Source organism: Neoarius graeffei, chromosome 21 (assembly GCF_027579695.1).
Source record: "Neoarius graeffei isolate fNeoGra1 chromosome 21, fNeoGra1.pri, whole genome shotgun sequence".
NCBI lineage: Eukaryota > Metazoa > Chordata > Actinopteri > Siluriformes > Ariidae > Neoarius > Neoarius graeffei.
The window spans coordinates 41,229,656-41,253,324 of NC_083589.1; the positions used below are offsets into that span (position 1 = coordinate 41,229,656).

At 41.3% G+C, this 23,669-nt stretch overlaps 1 protein-coding gene and 1 long non-coding RNA gene across 2 annotated transcripts in view; both read left to right on the top strand.

Annotated features, from left to right (window-relative positions):
• LOC132869964 (acyl-coenzyme A thioesterase 5-like) overlaps window positions 1–3,265 on the top strand; it is a 59,972-nt gene extending 56,707 nt beyond the window's left edge. Inside the window, exons 9-11 of the mRNA XM_060903529.1 lie at window positions 917–982; window positions 2,766–2,846; window positions 3,254–3,265. Coding sequence (XP_060759512.1) covers window positions 917–982; window positions 2,766–2,846; window positions 3,254–3,265 — 159 coding nt within the window. The remainder of the gene's footprint in view (window positions 1–916; window positions 983–2,765; window positions 2,847–3,253) is intronic.
• A 15,515-nt stretch (window positions 3,266–18,780) lies between these two features.
• On the top strand, window positions 18,781–23,403 carry LOC132870190 (uncharacterized). The gene is made up of 3 exons (XR_009651080.1): window positions 18,781–18,845; window positions 21,111–21,212; window positions 23,344–23,403. It is a non-coding gene; the product is annotated as an uncharacterized LOC132870190 (long non-coding RNA).
• Window positions 23,404–23,669: the final 266 nt, after the last annotated feature.

Sequence of the window (23,669 nt, forward strand, 5' to 3'; positions counted from 1 at the left end):
CTGGTGCTGGCCCAGCAGGAAGACCGCGAGGCGTTCTGGCAGCTCCTCGCGTCGGCGGGGTCCACCAGCGCTCCGGCCGCAGGCCCATCTCCCCTCACCGTCACCAAGATGGGCCCGCAGGATGACCCCGAGGCGTTCATCACGCTGTTTGAACAGGTTGCAGAAGCCTCGGGGTGGCCGATGGAGCAGCGCGCGGCGCGCCTCCTCCCCCTCCTAATGGGAGAGGCACAGCTGGCCGCGCTACAGCTCCCCGCCGACCGCCGGCTGGCCTACGTGGACCTCCGCCGGGCCGTCCTCCAGCACGTGGGGCGCACGCCGGAGCAACAGCGCCAGCGCTTCCGCACTCTACGATTGGAGGAAGTCGGCCAGCTGTTCGTGTTCGGCCAGCAGCTCCGGGACGCCTGCTGGCGGTGGTTGAGGGCCAACGACCGCGACGCCGAGGGAATCATCGACCAGGTGGTGCTGGAACAATTCATCGCCCGCTTACCAGCAGGAACCGCGGAGTGGGTCCAGTGCCACCACCTGGCGTCACTGGATCAGGCAGTCGAGCTGGCGGAGAATCATTTGGCGGCTGTTCCAGCGGCAGGACAGCAGATGACGTCGACCTTTCTCTCCTCTTCTCTCTCCCTTTCTCCCCCTCCTTCTGTGTCCCGTCCTCGCCCCATTCCCCCACCGCGGAGGCGGGGGCCGGCTCCACCCCAGCCGGCCCGCCGCATCTGTGGTGCCCTCCCATTTCTCCCTTCTGTGTCTGTCTCTCCCCCCCCTCAGGTGAGTGAGCCCCAGAACACCGGTGCAGAGGGAAAGCCCGGGCTGGTTTGCTGGCGTTGCGGGGAGCCGGGCCACCTTCAACAACAGTGCATGGCAATGGAAGTGGGCACGGTGGTTCTCCACCCACACGTAGGGAACGTTACAAAAGGATAATCAGGTCATTTGGAGAGACCTCTTCCTGCCCAACTCAACAGATCTAGCCAAGAAAGTGGATGTAAGTAACTTTCTCCTGCATTATTGTAGCATCCTATCTTTTACACTGAAAGCAACATATTATTTTGCTGGTATCTGATTTTTTTCCAAAATACTCTTGCATTTGGGTATGTACAGTGGTGCTTGAAAGTTTGTGAATCCTTTAGAATTTTCTATATTTCTGTATAAATATGACCAAAAACATCAGATTTTCACACAAGCCCTAAAAGTAGATAAAGCGAACCCAGTTAAACAAATGAGACAAAACTATTATACTTGGTTATTTATTTATTGAGGAAAATGATCCAATATTACATATCTGTGAGTGGCAAAAGAATGTGAACATTTGCTTTCAGTATCTGGTGTGACCCCCTTGTGCAGCAATAACTGCAATTAAACATGTCCAGGAACTGTTGATCAGTCCTGCACACTGGATTGGAGGAATTTTAGCCCATTCCTCTGTACAGAACAGCTTCAACTCTGGGATGTTGGTGGGTTTCCTCACACGATCTGCTCGCTTCAGGTCCTTCCACAACATTTCGATTGGATTAAGGTCAGGACTTTGACTTGGCCATTCCAAAACATTAACTTTATTCTTCTTTAACCATTCTTTGGTAGAATGACTTGTGTGCTTAGGGTCGTTGTCTTGCTGCATGACCCACCTTCTTTAGAGATTCACTTCATGGACAGATGTCCTGATATTTTCCTTTAGAATTCGCTGGTATAATTCAAAATTCATTTTTCCATCAATGATGGCAAGCCGTCCTGGCCCACATGCGGCAAAACAGGCCCAAACCATGATATTACCACCACCATGTTTCACAGATGGGAAAAGGTTGCTGGAATGCAGTGTTTTTCTTTCTCCAAACATAACGCTTCTCATTTAAACCAAAAAGTTCTAGTTTGGTCTCATCTGACCACAAAACATTTTTCCAATAGCCTTCTGGCTTGTCCATGTGATCTTTAGCAAACTGCATGCAAGCAGCAATGTTCTTTTTGGAGAGCAGTGGCTTTTTCCTTGCAACCCTGCCATGCACACCATTGCTGTTCAGTGTTCTCCTGATGGTGGACTCATGAACATCAACATTAGCCAATGTGAGAGAGGCCTTCAGTTGCTTAGAAGTTACCGTGGGGTCCTTTGTGACCTTGCCGACTATTACACGCCTTGCTCTTGGAGTGATCTTTGTTGGTCGACCACTCCTGGGGAGGGTAACAATGGTCTTGAATTTCTTCTATTTGTACACAATCTGTCTGACTGAAGATTGGTGGAGTCCAAACTCTTTAGAGATGGTTTTATAACCTTTTCCAGCCTGATGAGCATCAACAACGCTTTTTCTGAGGCCCTCAGAAATCTCCTTTGTTCATGCCGTGATACACTTCCACAAACGTGTTGTGAAGATCAGACTTTGATAGATCCCTGTTCTTTAAATAAAACAGGGTGCCCACTCACACCTGGTTGTCATCCCACTGATTGAAAACACCTGACTCTAATTTCACCTTCAAATTAACTGTTCACATACTTTTGCCACTCACAGATATGAAATATTAGATCATTTTCCTCAATAAATAAATGACCAAGTATAATATTTTTGTCTCATTTGTTTAACTGGGTTGTCTTTATCTACTTTTAGGATTTGTGTGAAAATCTGATGTTGTTTTAGGTCATATTCATGCAGAAATACAGAAAATTCTAAAGGGTTCACAAACTTTCAAGCACCACTGTTAGTTTTTGGCTATGTATGTATACACTTTTTGTATTTACATATGTTCACGCATAATGAGGTATTGTACTGTTCAACATGCAGGTTGGCGAAATAAGATGTCCGCTGCTTTTGATTGTTGGGGATGATGATCAAAACTGTGCCACACTGGAGTCAGCTGAAGATGTAAGAAGCTCATACAGACATAACATTCATGATGTGACTACGTGTCTATAAAATATTGGACTGCGATATCAATTTTTGGCTTTTTCTATTTTGATATTACAGTACTGTCCACGATTTAGAGCTTGTTCCTTTCTTTTGTTTTCTGGCAATTCTCACAAATTTAAATTCACTGTAATGTATAGCGTTTTTAGGTTCAATATGCAAGTACAGGCAAAGCAAAGTGTTACTTGTCTTCCGTTATAATGGATTTAACAGGAAAAGGAGGGGAGTTGTAGAATTGGGTGTGTTTTCAATTTGTACACTGAGAGTCCAGAGTTCTTGATGAGGGTGTCTGAATTTCTTTTATTTAATCATTGCTTTTTTAAAATCAAATTTAAGTTGAATTAAGTGTGAAACCTCCATTTCAGGCAGTTTATTAGCCTAAATTGTTCAGAGGTTGTCCCTTTTCACTAATGGATCACCTGCTTCTAGTAGAGGATCTATCAATAGACCCATCTTCTAGCACTAGGTCAGGGATTAAGATTCCTATCAGTCTAAACACCCTGTTGGGAAGGTTAGTGTAGTACTAGTAGTATTCACCTGTGAACCTGATTTCCTCTGAATGGTATCTTTGTATAACACAGGTCTAGAAGGCCCAGTGGAGAGTTGAGTGGACACGTGATATACGTGTGTGGCAGTTCTTATGTATGGGCGGAGCACAGAAGACGGCAGGACAGAGCTCAGGTTGGTAAACCGTTTTTATTTTCACACTTTTCAGTGGACACTTAGTAATTTAAACACAGACAGACAGACAGACAGACAGAGAGAGAGAGAGAGAGAGAGAGAGAGACAGACACACACACACACAACCGGCGTCTGGTTCAGGGAAGAGCTCCCTCTACTCTCGCTCTTCCCTCCTTAAATAGGGCGCGGTCACTAGGGAAGACACACAAACACATTAATTAACATTAGGTGCAGTGATTCTGCCACTTACCTTCCCTGACTCCGCCCTCCGGTCACAGACCGATGCTTGACCACGCCCCCGCTGCCACAACGTGTTTTCACTGTGTTCTGTCAAAATGACGTAAATTGCTCCTCGCGTCTCCTCAGTGACGTAGACTCGGCCATAGCAGAAGTCTCCGGTGAGGAGCGCTGGTTGCAAGGTCCTATACAATCAAAAACTCAGGCGAGTCGGGGAAGGGATTCCCAAATGAGGCTGTGCGCAGTGTGTTAGCACAAGCATGTAGCCTATGGGAAGTGAATAGTGTGTTGGATTAGCACTAATCCCATGTTTTGGAAAATCGAAAATGTTGTCTTAGGTCCCTCTGGCCTTTCTGTGCGGAGTTTGCATGTTCTCCGGGTGCTCTGTTTTCCCCCACAGTCCAAAGACATGCAGGTTAGGTTAACTGGTGACTCTAAATTGACCGTAGGTGTGAATGTGAGTGTGAATGGTTGTCTGTGTCTATGTGTCAGCCCTGTGATGACCTGGCGACTTGTCCAGGGTGTACCCCGCCTTTCGCCCATAGTCAGCTGGGATAGGCTCCAGCTTGCCTGCGACCCTGTAGAAGGATAAAGCGGCTAGAGATAATGAGATGAGATGAAAATGTTGTCTTAGGTCCCTCTGGCCTTTCTGTGCGGAGTTTGCATGTTCTCCGGGTGCTCCGGTTTCCCCCACAGTCCAAAGACATGCAGGTTAGGTTAACTGGTGACTCTAAATTGACCATAGGTGTGAATGTGAATGGTTGTCTGTGTCTATGTGTCAGCCCTGTGATGACCTGGCGACTTGTCCAGGGTGTACCCCGCCTTTCGCCCGTAGTCAGCTGGGATAGGCTCCAGCTTGCCTGCGACCCTGTAGAACAGGATAAAGCGGCGAGAGATGATGAGATGAGATGTTCTTATGCAGAGATATGTGTGTGTGTGAAATTAACATGACATGAACATCCATCCATCCATTATCTGTTGCCACTTATCCTGTCCTACAGGGTTGCAGGCAAGCTGGAGCCTATCCCATCTGACTATGGGCGAGAGGCGGCGAACACCCTGGACAAGTCGCCAGGTCATCGCAGAGCTGACACACAGAGACACAAAACCATTCACACTCACGGTCAATTTAGAGCCACCGATTAGCCGAACCTGCATGTCTTTGGACTGTGGGGGAAACCGGAGCACCCGGAGGAAACACATGCAGAGCATGCAAACTCCACACAGAAAGGCCCTTGCCAGCCGCTGGGCTCAAACCCAGGACCTTCTTGCTGTGAGGCAACAGTGCTAACCGCTACACCACCATGCCACCCTGGGGATAAACATCTGTGTCATAAATATGATAAAGTTATGAGTCATTTCATTAAATTTTTTTTTTTGCTTCATGAAGCTTGTTCAAAGACATGCAGATTCATTCAAAAAGGGGTTGAAAATTAATTGGGGCTTTGCCTTGTATTCCTCCCCTATCACAAAGTATGTGAACTACTGTATGTGACAAATAAAAAAAAATTATATATAATAATAATCCATCATCATCACTTTGTGTATGACTATTATAAAAAGAAAATGTCGCCCAAAAGCTTAGAAATGTATATTGTATGCACATTATTTATATGCACTAAAATACAGTTCCATTTCCACAAAATAGTTTGTTTATACCCAAAGTGTATAGGCTACTAAACTGACTGCATGAAAATACAAAACTGATCAGTGATGTGTTTTATTCATTTTCATAACAATAATTAATTGATGGTGTTAACTATGTAGTAATACTGGAACTGGAACTGGATTTGGAATGCTTGCCTTTGTGATGTCTGACGTCGCAGAGCTCTCATTCACTGAACCCTGTGTGAGTAAAGTGTGTTTATTTAAGCCGCTCTTATCAGACGAGAAATAGAGATGCTCCTAAGACTAATTTTCCAGAGGATCAAGAATTATATTAAGGATTGTTTCACGAATTTTACCTTCTATTGCCCCCTGCTGCCCAATGTCAGCACTGCACCCATAGAGGGCGCCATTCAGGATGATGGAGTCTCCGCCTCCACTGGAGAAACAGCGGCTTTTGAGAGCAGAGCTTCCCCCGACGGTACAGACATTTCTCATCCTGGTGTAACCGTGCGCTGTTAAGTTTAGTTCTCTCCTTGATTAAATAGTAGATTTGTTGAATCCTTCATAGGCTAAGAGTCTGTGGAATCAGATTTGTGCAGAGGTGGCAAAAGTACACACAGTCTTTGCTTAAGTAAAAACAAATACTAGTGCAAAAGATACTCCGGTAACAGGAGAAGTATTGAGTTAACGGCTTTACTCAAGTGAACGTACAGACTTGGAAGTACACTCAAAGTAAAAAGTAGATGCTGGGGCGCGGCTTTTACACACTTAGCGGTAAGGGCGCGGGTTTTAGACCATTGATCTCGTAAAATATCTGGATGCTCAAAGTCCAATCCGCGCTGTACAGACGAGTGAAGCCATCTGGCCGCTATATTACCACACCCATCACGTCGATTTGGTTTATGTATTAAACCGTCGTACCTGATCAAATTTGCCCCAAGAAAAGTATTTCCTGACTTTTTATTCCCTTTCATTACCTCCTCTTATTTCCCCAACTTTACCCACCCTTACATATCTTTATAGCATTCCTCTTCATTGTTATTTTTTCCTTTTCCAGTTTAGTCTCTGATAACGTTTTGAACGGCTCTTTTATTAATATAATTATTTTTACAGAGATTATTACACAAAAGTAAAGTTGTTTCCTGTTGCTTGGAGGCATATGAACCCTTATATACTGTTCCAAATCAGCAATTTAAAAAAGTAAACAAATACATTCTGTTGCACAGCAGCATGGTGGTGTAGTGGTTAGCACTATACAGCAAGAAGGTTCTGGGTTCGAGCCTTTCTGTGTGGAGTTTGCATGTTCTCCCCGTGTCTGCGTGGGTTTCCTCCGGTTTCCCCTACAGTCCAAAGACAAGCAGGTTAGGTTAACTGGTGACTCTAAATTGACTGTAGGTGTGAATGGTTGTCTCTGTGTCAGCCCTGCCATGACCTGGCAACTTGTCCAGGGTGCACCCCGCCTCCTGCCTATTGTCAGCTGGCAAAGGCTCCAGCTTGCCCGCAACCCTGCACAGGATAAGCGGTTACAGATGAGCATTTCCAGCGTTATGGACGTGACACTTGAACTCAAAATGGCAACAAATGACCCAGTGCATGTTTTATTGTCTCCCAGTATTTAAACAGGTGTTGCATATTTTAAGGCTGTACCATACTGGAGAAGTGATAGAACAAGAACAATTCCTATCAGGGGCGTAAGCAGAAATTTGTAATACTGTGGACTTCTATGAAATAGAGTGGACCCCATTGTAAGCGGGGGGTCTGGGGGTCCTCCCCCAGAAAAAATTGTATTTCTTAGATGCAATTTCCTGCATTCTAACCAATTTTAGGGTGAATATATTAGCAAATCCCATCTGATTCACAGCCCTCTGATTAATGGCAAGATTAAGAATTGTGTCAAGTTTCAGCTCAGAGCAGGTCAGATCTTTTGTTTTGAAATACAGGACGATTCCGTATCGTAAGGGACAGTTGACAACCCTACCCTTTCACCCCCCTATTTTGCTTACTTTAAAAAAAAAACAAAAAAAACCAAAAAATATCGCATCTTTTGAAATACTGTACTCTAGAAAACGAAATTCTTTGTACCATTTCGCCGAAAACGACCTGGCCTTTCCGTTTATCACGGTCCGTGGGAATTCTTTCAGATCGGGCTGGGTAGCCGGTTCCAGGAGAGCGGACAGGTCTGCAGGGGGGCTGCTGGGCTGAGAGGCAGAAGGAGGGCTAGTCATGGGGAGAGTGGAGCGGGTTGCATCTGGTGTGGTGGCGGAGGTCGAAGTTGATACCGGGACGGCATTATCATCATTGTCCACATCTGTTTCTTCTGATTTCGATCTTTTTGGCTTATTAAAGAAAGAGGACAGCGATGTCTGTTTAGACATTTTCTGTTTAAGTTAGCGCAGCTAAACTAGCATTCTAGGTCAGCGATGACTTCCGTTTTTTGGCATAGCAACGGATGTTTGCTTCTTGCCGCTTATCAAAAACGCGGGCATTAGCCAATCAAAATGATTATAGAGAAAAAAAAAAACACTGACAAAAATATAATTTCTGTAAATAGTTGTAACATTATACTTAATTCAGAGTGTTTTGTTTCGTGTTACATTATTGTTATCCTGCTGTTCATTGAATTTCACGTTAAAAACACCTCCTCTATGGTGGGCGAGCCAGCTGTCAATCAAGTTGGACACCTCCGATAGGGTGGGCCAGCCGTCAATCATAGTGGCACCGGCCCACTGTTGCCCTTATGTGCCTACGCCACTGATTCCCATAGTACATCTAGGGCATGCCAGAAAATGCCAATAAAACATGCGTTATGGATGTGACAGAAAAAGTATCACTTTTCTTGGGTGACTGTACATTATTATCAAACTCTGTGAAATTGTAAACCTAATGTCAAAATGGAGATATCCATTTGATAGAGGGGTCCAAGGTGAATATTAAAAAATCTTTGTTTAAAATATTTTGTATTTTATGCAGAGTTTCGGAAGGAAAAGTCAGCGTTATGGATGTGACGAAATTCTGTTATGGATGTGACGGGTCTGAAATAGACATGGCATATGTTTAGAAAATCAGCAATTTAACCACCATAACCCTTTGAAAAACTCTCTAAATTTCAGCTAAAACTATCAAAGTTCTTAAATAATATTTAGGATGGCTATTGTTTTGCTGTTTTGTGGATTTTAGCATACATTTCTGTGGCTTGTGGCAATAATATAGAATTGTACATGATCAAAGTTATTCGTGTCATTAGCTAAAGTAGTGAAGGCGAAGGGAACAATTCTTGTGACAAATTGGTTCAACTTATTCACATCTGTAAAATACAGGCCTAGGTGAGATCTCTGGGAGTGGTTTTGATGTATTACATGTTGCTTTATTTTTGCATGGTGAGGTTGACATTTACATGGAATTGCTCAGATAATGGATGGATGGATCCTACGCACAGAATGAAAAATGAAATGAAACTAATCAGACCCTCCAGGATTTCGCGATTTGCAACGTCAACGCAAATTCAACCAATCCCCGCGAACTCAGGGCGGTGTTGCAATTATATCCAATCACCGCAACTTTCCCGCAAATTTGACCAATCGTTGGCATCACGTGTAGTCAGCCGATCACGGGTTCTAGTGTTTGCGGTCAACCTTCATTCAGCTAGCCCTGTGACAGGATTAGGTCTGCTAGGACGGGCAGAGATGGCAGGAAGTGACGCAGGGGGTGAGGTGGAGATGGGAGGAGAGGACGGCTGGCAAATAAAAGGAAAAGAAAATAGAAGGCAAGACAGAAATAAAAGAAAGAAATATACTTTGGAAGATTTTTGGGATTCTGATGTGGATAGTGTTATCAGTGTGGCTGCGAGTAAAGTGGAAGAGTTTAAGGTAAAGCTTCAGTTTGATTCTCCCGGTTCTGTCAACCCATTGAAGCTGTCTAAAGCCCTGTATGATAGTGTAGGAGAGGTGAATGTCAAACCCCTTAGAGATGGTAATTTACTGATTACATGCAAGGACTTTCAGCAGCGAGAATGTGTGATTAAGTTAACATCTTTAGGTGGAAAGAAAGTGAAATGTTCTCCCTGGGAAAGAAAGCAAACAGTGCAAGGAGTAATTACAGGGGTACCAACTGATATGTCAACTGACGACTTGCTAAGTAATGTGACAGGGGCTAATGTTGTTAAGGCCAGAAGATTGCTTTATAATAAAGATGGGGCTAAGCACGACAGTCTGTCTGTACTATTACAATTCAATGAGCAGGTGCTACCATATCGAGTTAAGGTTGGGTACTTAAGTTACCCAGTGAGACCGTACATCCCGCCGCCATTAAGGTGCTACAAATGTCAAAAGTTTGGGCATGTTGCAGCAGTATGCAGAGGTAGGCAGCGATGTGGCAAGTGTGGGGGCGAGGATCACGACTACGGCAAATGCCATGAGGGCACAAAAGCCAAGTGTTGCAATTGTGGGGGTGAGCATAGCGCAGCGTATAAAGGATGTGAGGCTCACAAACGAGCAGCTCAGGTACAGAGGGTTAAAGTGGAGGAGAAGCTCACATACGCTGAGGCTACCAAAAGAGTTAATAGATCTGTGCAGAAAGACAACACTGTGGTACAACAGCAGCCGATAAGAAGAGTGGTTGAACAGGGCCCAAGTCGTAATTATTATAACGCAAAGGAACGATGTGCAACTGATATGATAAACGTGGGAGTAGACAAAGTAAAGTTTGTGGCCTTTCTTGCCTATGTAATTAATTGCTCAGCCAAATCTGAAAGTAGAACAGAGAGAATTGAAATCATCATAAGGGCAGCAGAGAAATACCTTAATATGGGGAAAATATCTCTAGAATTGATAGTTGAAACACTTAATGCGGGGATTCTAGACACTCAGACATCATGTACTAGTTCTTAATGGTCTTTATGATTTTGCAATGGAATGCCCGTAGCCTTTGCTCCAATGGGCAAGAGTTTAAGAGTTTTGTGGATGAAATGACTGAGAAACCACATGCTATTTGTGTACAAGAAACCTGGCTCAAACCACAGCTAGATTTTATTATGTATGGATATGTTGCTATTCGAAGAGACAGGGAAGGAGGTATGGGAGGTGGTGTAGTAACTTTTATTCAACAAGGATTGGGATATAGGGTAGTGAGTACATGCAAAGAATTAGAGGCAATAGTAGTGGAGGTATGGATAGGTAACAGCAATGTATGGATAGTTAATTTTTATAATCCCTGTAGGAAACTAAGTAAAGAGACCTTTAATAACATTATTGGTGAGGTACCTAATCAGATGGTGTGGTGTGGGGATTTCAATGCCCATAGTACTCTTTGGGGTAGTACACTCACAGATTATAATGGTTGTGTGGTTGAAGAATTCTTAGAGGAAATGGATTTGGTGTGCCTGAATGATGGAAGGGGTACCAGGATAGATGTGGGAAGAGGGGTGGAGTCGTCAATTGACCTTACTCTGGTTTCAGAGAAAATAGCCGGTGTTACTACATGGGAGGTGCTTGACAATACCACGATAGGTAGCGATCACTACCCAATATGCTGTGAAATTGGAGTAGGGCTAGTTCAGCTGGAGGAAGTGGGCTTTCCTAGATGGAAGTTAAAGGATACTAACTGGACAGCTTATAGTATGTTTTGTAGTGTTAGGCTGCAAGCAATAAAATCAGATAGCTTTAATAGCGTGGATGATTTTAATACAAAAATAACTGAAGTCTTGCATTCTACTGCAGTAGAGATAATTGGAAAAGGGAGTGGTGTAGGACGACGTAAGATGGTTCCTTGGTGGTCAGAAGACTGTAAGACGGCTATACAGGCAAGGAACAAAGCTTTTAGGAAGGTGAAAGCTACATTCTGTTTTAATGACATGGTGGCATATAAAAAGGCTCAAGCACATGTCAGAAGGGTTATAAGACAAGCTAAGCGACAACAGTGGCAACAATTTTGTAATGAAATAGGGAGGGAAATTCAAATTTCTGATGTTTGGGGTATGATTAGGAGGATGGGTGGTATTAGAAGGGAGCTTACTCTACCAGCTATAAGATACAATAACAAAGTTATGATTAGCAACAAGGACAAGGCAGAAGCATTGGCAAGAGCATTTGTAAGAGTTCATAGCTCTGTAAACCTGACTCCAGAAGCTAGAGCAGCAAGAAGTGACATGTTAAGACAGCACCCTAATATACATGATAGAAAGAGAGATTTTAATGAAGCAGTGGATGTCCCATTTTCCCTGTTTGAACTTAAAAGAGCCTTGGCTGGGGTTAGAGCTACATCCCCTGGTAAGGATGAGATATGTTATAAGATGGTGGAATGTTTAACCCCTGAGGCGCAGGAAATAATCTTGCAGCTTTACAATAAAATATGGGAGGCAGGGACAATACCATTGGCTTGGAAGCACTCCGTTGTCATACCCATTGGGAAACCAGGCAAAGATAAGTGTGAGGCAACTAGTTACCGACCTATTGCCTTAACCTCAAATACGTGTAAAGTTATGGAGCGTATGGTTACCAGCAGACTAACATATGTACTGGAAAGTAGAAATTTATTCTCATGCCATCAGAGTGGTTTTAGGAAAGGGAGGACCACCATGGATCCAGTTGTGTGTTTGGAAAATGAAGTCAGGAAGGCTCAGGCAAATAAGGAACAAGTGAATGCAGTATTCTTTGATGTAGAGAAGGCATATGATATGCTGTGGAAAGATGGTCTTCTCATCAAGTTAGAGTCCATAGGTATAGGGGGAAGAATGTACAATTGGGTGATGGATTTCCTGAGAGACAGGAGTATAGAAGTAAGGGTTGGGTCATCTCACTCTAATATTTACTCTATAGAAAATGGAACTCTGCAAGGTAGTGTTTGTAGTCCTATTCTTTTTAATATTATGATCAATGATATCTTTTCAGGGGTGGATGCGAGTCTTGGTAGATCATTGTATGCAGATGATGGGGCCTTATGGGCGAGGGGTTGTAATGCAGGAGCTGTACAGGCAAAACTACAGGCAGCAGTTTGTACTGTGGAGGAGTGGGGAAATAAATGGGGTTTTCGTTTTTCTGCAGCAGCAGTATATGTACCAGGTTTTGACACCTCACTCAAGCAAAGAACACCAGACAACTTGGCAATTTACTCAGTGGAGCTTTTAGCTATTGTAATAGCACTTATATGGACTGAGGACTTTAAACCAAATAAGTTTGTTATATGCTCAGATTCTATGGCAGCGTTGGTCAGTATCATGAATTTTAAGTCTTCTTGCAGACCTGACCTGATTTGTGAAAATTTCAGTGCATGTACAGACTGTCTCATAAGGGTATACACGTGTGTTTTCTTTGGGTCCCAGCACATGCAGAAGTAGAAGGCAATGAAGTGGCTGACTCTCTGGCCAAAAGAGCCCTTAAGATGGATCTAGGTAACCTAGTGGTGCCCTTAAGCAGAGATGAAGTAAAAAGCCTAATTAAAACTAAAGTATGCAAATTGTGGCAAGAACAGTGGAATGCAAACACAAAGGGGAGGTTCCTTTACAAGATCCAGCTGCAGGTCCCAACAAGAAGACGGGATAGTTGGGACCGGAGAAGGGAAACTGTTATCACAAGGCTTAGAATAGCCCATACTGGTCTTAACCACTCCCTTAGCATTATAGGGAAACATACCACTGGACAGTGCCCATCGTGCAACCGTTTAGAAAATGTAGAACACGTTTTATTAGAATGCCCAGCATATCATTGTGAGAGGGAAATCCTGCTGCGAAATGTCAAAGCAATAGGGTTGACAAGGTTGACGCTGGAAGGTTTACTGTCATACTCTGATAGACCATCAGCATGGGCCCACCTTATGCGATTTCTGAAGTCTACCCAGCTGTTTGAAAGAATTTAAGTTTATCTTTTCCCTTTTCCTTTCTCACTTCTGTCTTTTTTTTCTTTAACCCCCCTATTAATGCGCAAATCCCCATCAATGCTCCGTATCCATAGCCGAAAGTTTACTGTGTTACGCATCTGCAACAGTTGGTGGCGGTAATTCTCCATGTTGGTAGCCAACTGCCAATAAATTTCAAAGAAGAAGAAGAAGCATGTGCGAGTCAGTGTTTATGTAGGCTTAAATTCTGTTACTGAAAGTGTGTTATGTTTACAGTGAAGGACTGTGTGCACTTTACATTATTTTTTTACTTGATAAAATAAATTAATGGATGCCAACATTTTTGCCAAAATGGTATTTTATTTTCCATTGTTTAGGCAGCTTCAGCATCATACTGTGAGATTCTGTTCAAATTGTTTTTTCTTCTATGAAGCCTGAGACATTTATTTTATTAGTTTATAATTATTGTTTAATTTAGTCTTCAGGAGAGACTGCCTGCACACAGTACTAGTATTAATAGGGTTTTTTTCTTACATGAAAGCTGAGGCATTTATATTATATTTTAAGGTAACTTCATGTTGTGCTGTGAGGTTCTATGCACCTTTAACTTTTGAACCAACAGGTGCATTTGGATAAGTAAAGCCTATTTTTCTGCATTTTTGTAGTCCTGGTAATCTTTTATATTGGTAAAGTTGTTTATAGGACCATTTCTCAGTGTCTTTTTTGTTTTTTTAATCAATAGTTTTTCAGTAGTAACTTAATATTTAACATCTCATTATCTCTAGCCGCTTTATCCTGTTCTACAGGGTCGCAGGCAAGCTGGAGCCTATCCCAGCTGACTACGGGCGAAAGGCGGGGTACACCCTGGACAAGTCGCCAGGTCATCACAGGGCTGACACATAGACACAGACAACCATTCACACTCACATTCACACCTACGGTCAATTTAGAGTCACCAGTTAACCTAACCTGCATGTCTTTGGACTGTGGGGGAAACCGGAGCACCCGGAGGAAACCCACGCGGACATGGGGAGAACATGCAAACTCCGCATAGAAAGGCCCTTGCTGGCCACGGGGCTCGAACCCAGACCTTCTTGCTGTGAGGCGACAGCGCTAACCACTACACCACCATGCTGCCCAATATTTAACATATCACTCAATTTTAATCTCAAAAAGAGAAAATAGCAACAATTTCTCGCAACTTTCACTTTCTCCCGCAATGTAATCGCAGCAAAAACCTAAAAAACACCGCAACTTTCATCGCAATTTTTTGGAAAACCCCCCGCAACATCAGACGTTTTAGCCCGCAACAATCAGAAAAAAGGCCTGCGAAATCCTGGGGGGACTGAATAATCATGGAACAGAGAGTTACATGTAGATATTACAAATTAATGAGAAACAGACTGATAGCAATCCATAGCTATAGTTACAAATTATGTATAATCAATCAATTGTCTAATGGGTCATTCCGTGCCAACTCACCTAAGGGTCCCCACATCACCGTCTCAGATTTTGCTCAAAAAATTCTATAATCAAGAATCATATGTTTGTACCACACATGCAAAATATTAGCTCCCAATTCATTGTAGTTTTGGAACTACTGGCCTTTGAAATTTTGATGTCAAAATACCACATGACGAAATGGCTCTTTCCCCAACTTCAGAGACCCATAACTTTTTATTGCAGCTATCTAGACAGTTGTGTTTGCAGATTCTTACTGAATGATACCCACTCTCTTCAAATCTGTTGTCAGAAAGCCTCTGAAGGACATACGTTTTGCATAATGGGAAGCCAAAAATGACGTTTTGGCCAAAATCACATAAAATTCATTAAAACTCTAGGGGGCATAGTAGAAATATGAAGCTAGTTAGATTTTTTTCCTCACTACATAGTATTTGTAGGGTTGTTATCTGTTCACAGAAACATATTTTGCCATGAAATTTCAATTCCTGAATTTACAAAAAAATTTTTAACATCTTACGTCCTTTCCGAGGGGGCTAAAATAGGGCATTTTCGCCATCTTATTTGGTCATGTGGCTAGGGGTTTAGGATCTTCAAATTTTTTGTGAAGATGCTCTCATATAAGATGTAACTACTCCCTGATTTTTTTTAACAAACGCCCCTTGCTTCATATTTTAATAATTTTTTTTGTACATGGACAGTTTCATCATTTTTCACTTTTTTCCACATTCAGAACTCTGTAACTCTAAATTGGAAGATTCCTACTAGCAGCTATTTCAGATTTACATACACTGACACACAAATTTTCATATTTTAGTAGTTGTATGCCCAAGAAATTCATATTTTTCTTTCTATTGGGACCTAAAAACAGCTATTTGGCCAAAAATGACAAAAACGCTGGGCAGCTTTTAATAAACAAGGGAATAATAAAGGGGTGTTTTGCACACAAATTAAGGCTTATAAGAACCTAATCTAGGCATACGCATTTCCTGAACAACTTTTTCTGTATTGTATATTATTTTTTGCAATTAGAAAATTTTAGGTATAATTGCAATTTTTGTTGAATATCCTTGGAAAATATAGAAAAATAACAACAAAATTCTGGAGTAGTATTTTTTATATACTTCAAGGTTGTGTAAGCACAAAACATTTAGCAATGAGGTTTTATTTACATATTAACACATTCAATGATCCATGATCATGATGTTGAAAAACATCACAAGATTTGTACATAATTTAAAGTCAAATATGGGCATCCGTGATAATGGGTAATTCATTCACAGGCAGTACAGTTTCATGTGATGTGCTAAGACACTCATAAACTGTCATCTAGTAGTACATAAGTTAAAACTTAAGTCTTTCACAAGTTTGAAGTCATCCTCTGTTAGTTGGTAATGGTGTCCCCCACTTTTTATGTTTGGGGCCTCTACCACACAAAGGACATGAAGCAAAGGGACCCAACATTCATCTTTCCTGCTTTGTGGTGGCCATGAGAATGTGTTGCCTCGTCCTTGTCTCATGAAATTGACATACACATCATTTTCTTCTTCATTTCTGGTGACAATATTTCCAATGTACCATTTTCTGTCATAAACACAGGCAATATATTTGCCTGGCTGGTACATATTTGGTGCAGATTGGGACATTTGGCTTGGGGCCTGTAACTGGGACTGTAAAACTGGTGTGGTTTCAGGTCCTATGTCCACTACCGATGATGGTACCACATCAGAAGAAACCCTTCTCATCTCCAGCTGAGTGGGTGCAATTGGGCAGAAGCTGTGATGAGATCTTGTTCCAGGATAGAAAAAGTCACCACATCTTTAATTTATGAGGAAAATAGCCCATTCCCTCCAGAACTTGAAAAATATCAAGTCAACATTTTTGTCATTTTTGGCCAAATAGCTGTTTTTAGGTCCCAATAGAAAGAAAAATATGAATTTCTTGGGCAGACTACTACTAAAATATGAAAATTTGTATGTCAGTGTATGTAAATCTGAAATAGCTGCTAGTAGGAATTTTCCAATGTAGAGTTACAGAGTTCTGAATGTGGAAAAAAGTGAAAAATGATGAAACTGTCCATGTACAAAAAAAATTATTAAAATATGAAGCAAGGGGCGTTTGTTAAAAAAAATCAGGGAGTAGTTACATCTTATATGAGAGCATCTTCACAAAAAACTAGAAGATCCTAAACCCCTAGCCACATTAACAAATAAGATGGCAAAAATGCCCTATTTTAGCCCCCTCGGAAAGGACGTAAGATGTTAAAAAAAATTTAAAAAATTCAGGAATATAATTTTCATCGCAAAATATGTTTCTGTGAACAGATAACAACCCTACAATTACTATGTAATGAGGAAAAAAATCTAACTAGTTTCATATTTCTACTAGGCCCCTTTGAGTTTTAATGAATTTTAAGCGATTTTGGCCAAAATGCCATTTTTGGCTTCCTATTATGCAAAAAGTATGTCCTTCAGAGGCTTTCTGGCAACAGATTTGAAAAGAGTGGGTATCATTCAGTAAGAATCTGCACACACAACTTTCTAGATAGCTGCAATAAAAAGTTATGGGTCTCTGAAGTTGGGGAAAGAGCCAATTTCGACATGTGGTGTTTTGACATCAATATTTCAAAGGCCTGTAGTTCCAAAACTACAACATAATTGGGGGCTAATATTTTGCATGTGTGGTACAAACATATGATTCTTGATTAGAGAATTTTTTGAGTAAAATCTGAGACGGTGATGTGGGGGAGTTCCTGAAATTTAGGTGAGTTGGCACGGAATGACCCTAATAATGAAATTAAAGAAGTCCTAAATTAATTACAATTTCCTGCATAATTGTAACAGAACAAATTATTCTAATACTCAATTTGAGAATATTTCCATACAAATTAATATTTCCAAAACAATAATATTTTACATAAATTTCAAGAAAACCTAAACATCAGGCAATATCTATTTATATCAAAAAAAATAAGCTCAATATAACAATTCAGTAGTATAAAAAGCCAATGTGTATTAAAGAAAATTAGATGTGAGTTATTAGTGTGAGCACTGAGGAATAATCTGTTATTGAACTCTATCAGGATTGATTCATGTGGATGTGAATTATGTGACCAATTAAGACATGACTGCGAGAATGAAGTGAAAATGGAAAATAGCATGAGAAACTGCTGCTTTTTTTCCCCAAACTGTACACTGTGTCCCCGAATGTGCAAAAATGGGGTTACAGGATCAATTAATTTTCCTGTAGAATTTTAAAATAATTGCAATTCAAAGTCACTATATCTGTTAATGACAATTGCATTGCAATTTTTTTAAATTCTACAGTAAAATGAATTTATCTTTATTGTGAGCATTAGATTTGGTCACTGTGAACTGATATGAATAGGTTTGATTGTCGACTGATTTGAAATATCCATTGTATAATGCATCAGAATAGCCTTCTGTTTTTGAAATGCAATTAAATATGCAATTACAGAGACAGGTCCTGGCAGATAGCTGCATGCATCCTTGTTTGCAATAATAAAGGGTTGTCACAGAACCAATAAGTAGAACCATTTAAAAAAAAAAATGCATATTCAGTACCTGGCATTTTGGATTTGGTTCTATTTTGGTACCGAGTTTTGGTTACCAGCCCCAATAAGGAGTCATGAAGGATTTGTACTTTGTTACTTCCCACCTCTGCATTTGTGCCAAAATAATTAATCAAACAAAACCTCTTAAATAGCAAACTAAAATATGAATTGAACTCTGTCTTAATGTCCAGGTACATGAAGGATTTTAGGTTCACGGCTAATAAAATCTGTCAGTGTGTTCTTAGCCTTTGCCCACATTACATTACATTGCATTGCATTGCATTGCATTTAGCAGACACACCCTGGGTTGGTCAAGACAGCTAAGGCAGCTACGTGATTACACATGTGCATACTGAACATCGGTGAAACAGTGTGAATACTTGTTCTGTAGAGGTACACCCAGCTCAGAAGTGGAAAATACACTACCGCTGGTTTGGAATTCAAAATGTAAATAATATAGGATGATGTTTGATGTTTTTTTTTCTTTTTTGCATTTAGGCCCTGTATATGTCCAGCCCACTGGAATGGTTCTGGTCCAACCCAAAAAGTTTCCTCATGACCAGGTCAGGGTAAGTTTGCTCTGCTCCTAACTTTAACCCTGCAGTGTTTTATATTTACAGTCTCTTAAAAAACAGCAGAACTGCAGGTTAATATTTACAGGGGAAGCCATGGCCTAATGGTTAGAGAAGCAGCTTTGGGTCCAAAAGGTCACTGGTACAATTCCCTGGACCAGCAGGAATGGCTGAAGTGCCCTTGAGCAAGGCACCTAACCCCCAACTGCTCCCCAGGCTGCTCTGGGTATGTTGTACGTCGCTCTGGATAAGAGCGTCTGCTAAATGCCTGGAATGTAATGTACAGGATTCATACTCTAACCTCCAACATTGCAAAAACAAATATTTTCTTAATATTAGGCTATAGAGAACAAGCAATTATGTAATGACACTTTGCATTGTGGGTAGTGTTCGCCATATTTTAGGATACACCTCTTCAAACTGTTCAGCTGTGGCCTCAAAACTTTTTCTCTTTCTCTTGAAGTGAATGAGACAAAAAATGCAGTTTGTCTTGTTACTGAGAAACCAGAAAGGGTAAACTCTTCTCTCCTGAAGACTTGTGTCTCACAAACGAGCCATAACAATAAACAGTTAAAAAGAATGAAGTGTCGTTCGCTAATAAATTTTAAAAAATGCAATCATTCACGTCGTAAGAGAAATGCTATCTCTGACAAAGTCAGCAAGACCAAAATAAATAAACACAACAACGATTAAAGGCATTATTTTGCTTTCTGAAAATATTATGATTATTGAAAGTAACACATTCATTACCTAATCCATTTTCTTTTCTTTTTTTTATGACAGATTTTTATTTTTAAAATATTTAATGACCTCTGTTTTGACTTGCATCAAGGATGCAGTAGTGGAGCTGATGAGCTGCAGCACAACAAACTTTCAGGATTCCTTTAACTGCAGCTGTTAAACTGATGATGATAATAATAATAATAATGTGGCGGCACGGTGGTGTAGTGGTCAGCGCTGCTGCCTCACAGCAAGAAGGTCCGGGTTCGAGCCCTGTGGCCGGCGAGGGCCTTTCTGTGCGGAGTTTGCACGTTCTCCCCATGTTTGCGTGGGTTTCCTCCGGGTGCTCCGGTTTCCCCCACAGTCCAAAGACATGCAGGTTAGGTTAACTGGTGACTCTAAATTGACCGTAGGTGTGAATGTGAGTGTGAATGGTTGTCTGTGTCTATGTGTCAGCCCTGTGATGACCTGGCGACTTGTCCAGGGTGTACCCTGCCTTTCGCCCGTAGTCAGCTGGGATAGGCTCCAGCTTGCCTGCGACCCTGTAGAACAGGATAAAGCGACTAGAGATAATGAGATAATAATAATATAGCCTACATGAATTAAGACAAACTTTAAAATGGCGTATTTTAGTACACTGAAAAAAATGATTAATTGAATTAATACTTATAAAATTCAGTAGCCTCTAAACACTTGAGGGTCTTTTTTAAAAATTTTTTTACTTAATGTAAAGTACTTTGTGCAATGCAGAAGTGTAATTATTTTCTGAGCTTATAGAAATATCTTGGGGGGAAAAAATGATTTTGTGAGTTATTTCAACATTTCGTCAAATTCATCCAGTTTATTTTTCAAATCTAGTTCCATTGTTTTGCGTCCAGGCTGGAAAGCTGAAAAATCACATGCTGTGATACGTTTTCCACACTGGTCATGAAAGCCATTATAGCAGGTGATAATACAGCACGTGTTCACCATTCCGCCATGTTTTTAAGTTGGATAATATAAACATCACCGCCATGCTACCTCCACTACCATTACTACTCAGTCCCTACTGTAGTTTTTGTATCCTAAAATCCCACAATGCCTTGCGTTGCTCACATCATGATCCCGTTCTCTATAATTTGCTGTTATGAATGAATGAATTATTGAACATTTTGATAAAATCCTCGGTTGGTTGTGGGGAAAATGCAAAATGTTTCCCATTCGATGAACATATACTAAATATCTGGACTGAAGCATTTGGCAATTATGGTGGAGGAAATGAAGTTTGTAGGCTAGGATGAAGTTTCCAGTACTAATCTAAGGACAGCAATCCAGACATGATGTTCATTTATTGCAGTTTTTATCAGGAAAACAATGGATTAAGATTTCATCAGAAGTCTGATGAATACAAGGATTCTGTGTCAGACATTGTTGTATTGTAGGCTGTATGGTCCTTTAGATAGATCAGAGAACTGCAACTAAACATGATGTTTGGACTGAATGCTGGTACTCAGGAGTGCTACAAACACCTAAACCCAACAATTTTTGGACAATGAATTTCAGGATTCTGAGGCTGAGGAGGCGATTCAGAAGCTTGTGAACAGAGTGAGGGAGCTGGAGGAACTGTTCTGTGATGCACACAGAGATTGTGATATGAAAAGCAAGGTACGGGAGATAAGCCTCTGATTATGAAGGACTTTTCAAAATAATATGAGCACCATACCATGGGAAATATTGAGGATAGGAAACAGCTGCACACTGGAGTTTGATGCTCACCTGCGCTTGGGAGTCATTATATTAGATGGGAAACTAAAATCTTGTGTCTCTCACTAGCTTGGTAATGAAATTATTAGGGAGAATAGTTATGCGATGTGTTATATTATGAGGTCTCGTTGGCAGCATAATAAGAATGATGTCAGGCCAGGGATCCCAGGTAAAAGCTGTAATCCTTTTATTCCATCAGAAAAACACCTGCTAAACTCACCCTTTTTATGTCATTTGTGCTTTGATTGGAAAATATATGTGCTTAGTCTGTTCATCTACTTCTAGGCTACGTTCACACTGCAGGCTGAAGTGACTCAAATCCGATCTTTTCGCCCATATGTGACCTGTATACGATCTTTTATTGACAATATGAACGACACAGATCCGATTTTTTCAAATCCGACCCAGGCCGTTTGGATATGTGGTGCTAATTCCGATTCCTATCCGCTCTTTTCATATGCGACTTCAGTCTGAACCGCCAGGTCGCATTCATCCGACTTACACGTCATTAACAAGCCACAAATGTCACTATTCTGCGCTGAAGTAGGCGGCGGGTCTCTCAAAAAAGTTACAACAACATGGCGCATAATCACGGGCGCAGATAGAGGGTGGGACGAGTCATATTTAAATTCACCTCATTCGGTCCCCCCTACTTATAGGGAGGAAAAAACGTCTATGCTGTCTTTCTTTGCATAAGGCAAACCTCACGGAAAAATCAAAAGACTAATTACCATTCGGTTTATTGAGGTGCACGGCAGTGTATACATAGTTGCAACAACTCACATAAAACAAAACAAAGACTGATATTCGGTTGGTTGAGCTGCGCAGACTGCACAGGTTGCGAGCTCGAGCTTGGTTGCTATGGTTACTAACAACAAGTTTGACAGGCATATCGGGGTTGGTTTGCTGGCAGCTTTGTCCCCCCCCCCCAGTTTTTTGTCCCCCCCAGTTCAAAAAACGTATCTGCGCCCCTGAGCATGACATCAATGCGAGGGACGCTTCGGGCTGTGAAGGTTCTGAATCTTCTCAATGGAAGGACGCAGAGGTTAGGGAGCTGATTTCCATTTGGGGGGATGCAGCTATTCAAGCTAGATTGGATGAGTCATACCGCAACCGGGCGGTTTTACTTCCGTAAACACTGGCCATGCTCACTGTGTGTGACGTCGTCGTATCCTGCAGTGCGCATGCGGAACACTTTTAGGTCGCTTTTCGTTCATACTGAGGATCACATACAAGTCGCATATATTTGTTAATGTGAACGACCTCACAAAAAAATCGGATTTCACAAAAAAATCGGAATTGAGCATTAAGCCTTGCAGTGTGAACGTAGCGCTAGTTTCTTCTCGAAAGGCACTTTGTGGGGGGCAAAAAAGCATGATGGAGGAAATACTTCTCCTTGTTTACATTCATTACCTATTGAACATATTTCATGTGCACCTTTGCAGTCATTGTGAATGATGTTTTACTGATGTGTTATTGACGTGGACTGAAAAATATCAGCTCAAATAGAGATCAGGTCTAGATCAAATTCACTCTGTGAAATCCCTTGACAGAAAAGTCACTGATAGACCACATGACTCTGCAGTCTGCGCTAGAAGGAAATCTGCCATAGCCTCACCTCTTTGTACTATTCATTGTATTCTTCTAAACACTGTTATTGGTGTTTTTGTGCTTGGTTCTAAAAAAAAAAAGTCAAAAATAATACATTTTACGATTTACCAGGAGAATTCCGTTTGCACTTTGTCTGAGTGCTGCTTTTGCTGAAAAAGCATTAAAATATAGTTTTCAGGTGTCTCCTGTATCATTGTAGCAAGGACTCAAAAACCACAAATACTACAGTTAAACCTTATTACTGGCTCCTCTGGCTGATGTGTGAGTATGGAACAGAATGAAATGATGAGATGTGTTTGTGTGTAGTGTTGTGCAGTCATATTTTGGGAAATATTTGTCCTTTTCTTCCACAAAATATAACAATATCTTAATGTGTGTCGAAGTAAATAAAGCCAACAAGCCTTGATTGATAAACTTTCAGGTCTGCCAGGCTGAAGCTGAGGAGAATCACCAGAAGGCTGTGGAGACCATTGATCAACTGGAGACCGAGAAGTCCGACCTTAAGGGCAAAGCGAAGATGCTGCGAAACATGGTGCAGGACATACAGAACCTGCTGTCTATGGCTAAGTGGGAGTATGATGATCGAAAATGTGTAAGTGAGAAAAACCTTGCATTGAGCAGCTCCTTTAGATATAATATGAGGGTTTTATGTATGTTTAAGCATTAAACACATGAATTTAAACCTCTTTTGCCCCTTGTGTGTGTGTTTTTAGGAGTGTGAGCAAGAACGGAAGGCTTACAGCATCC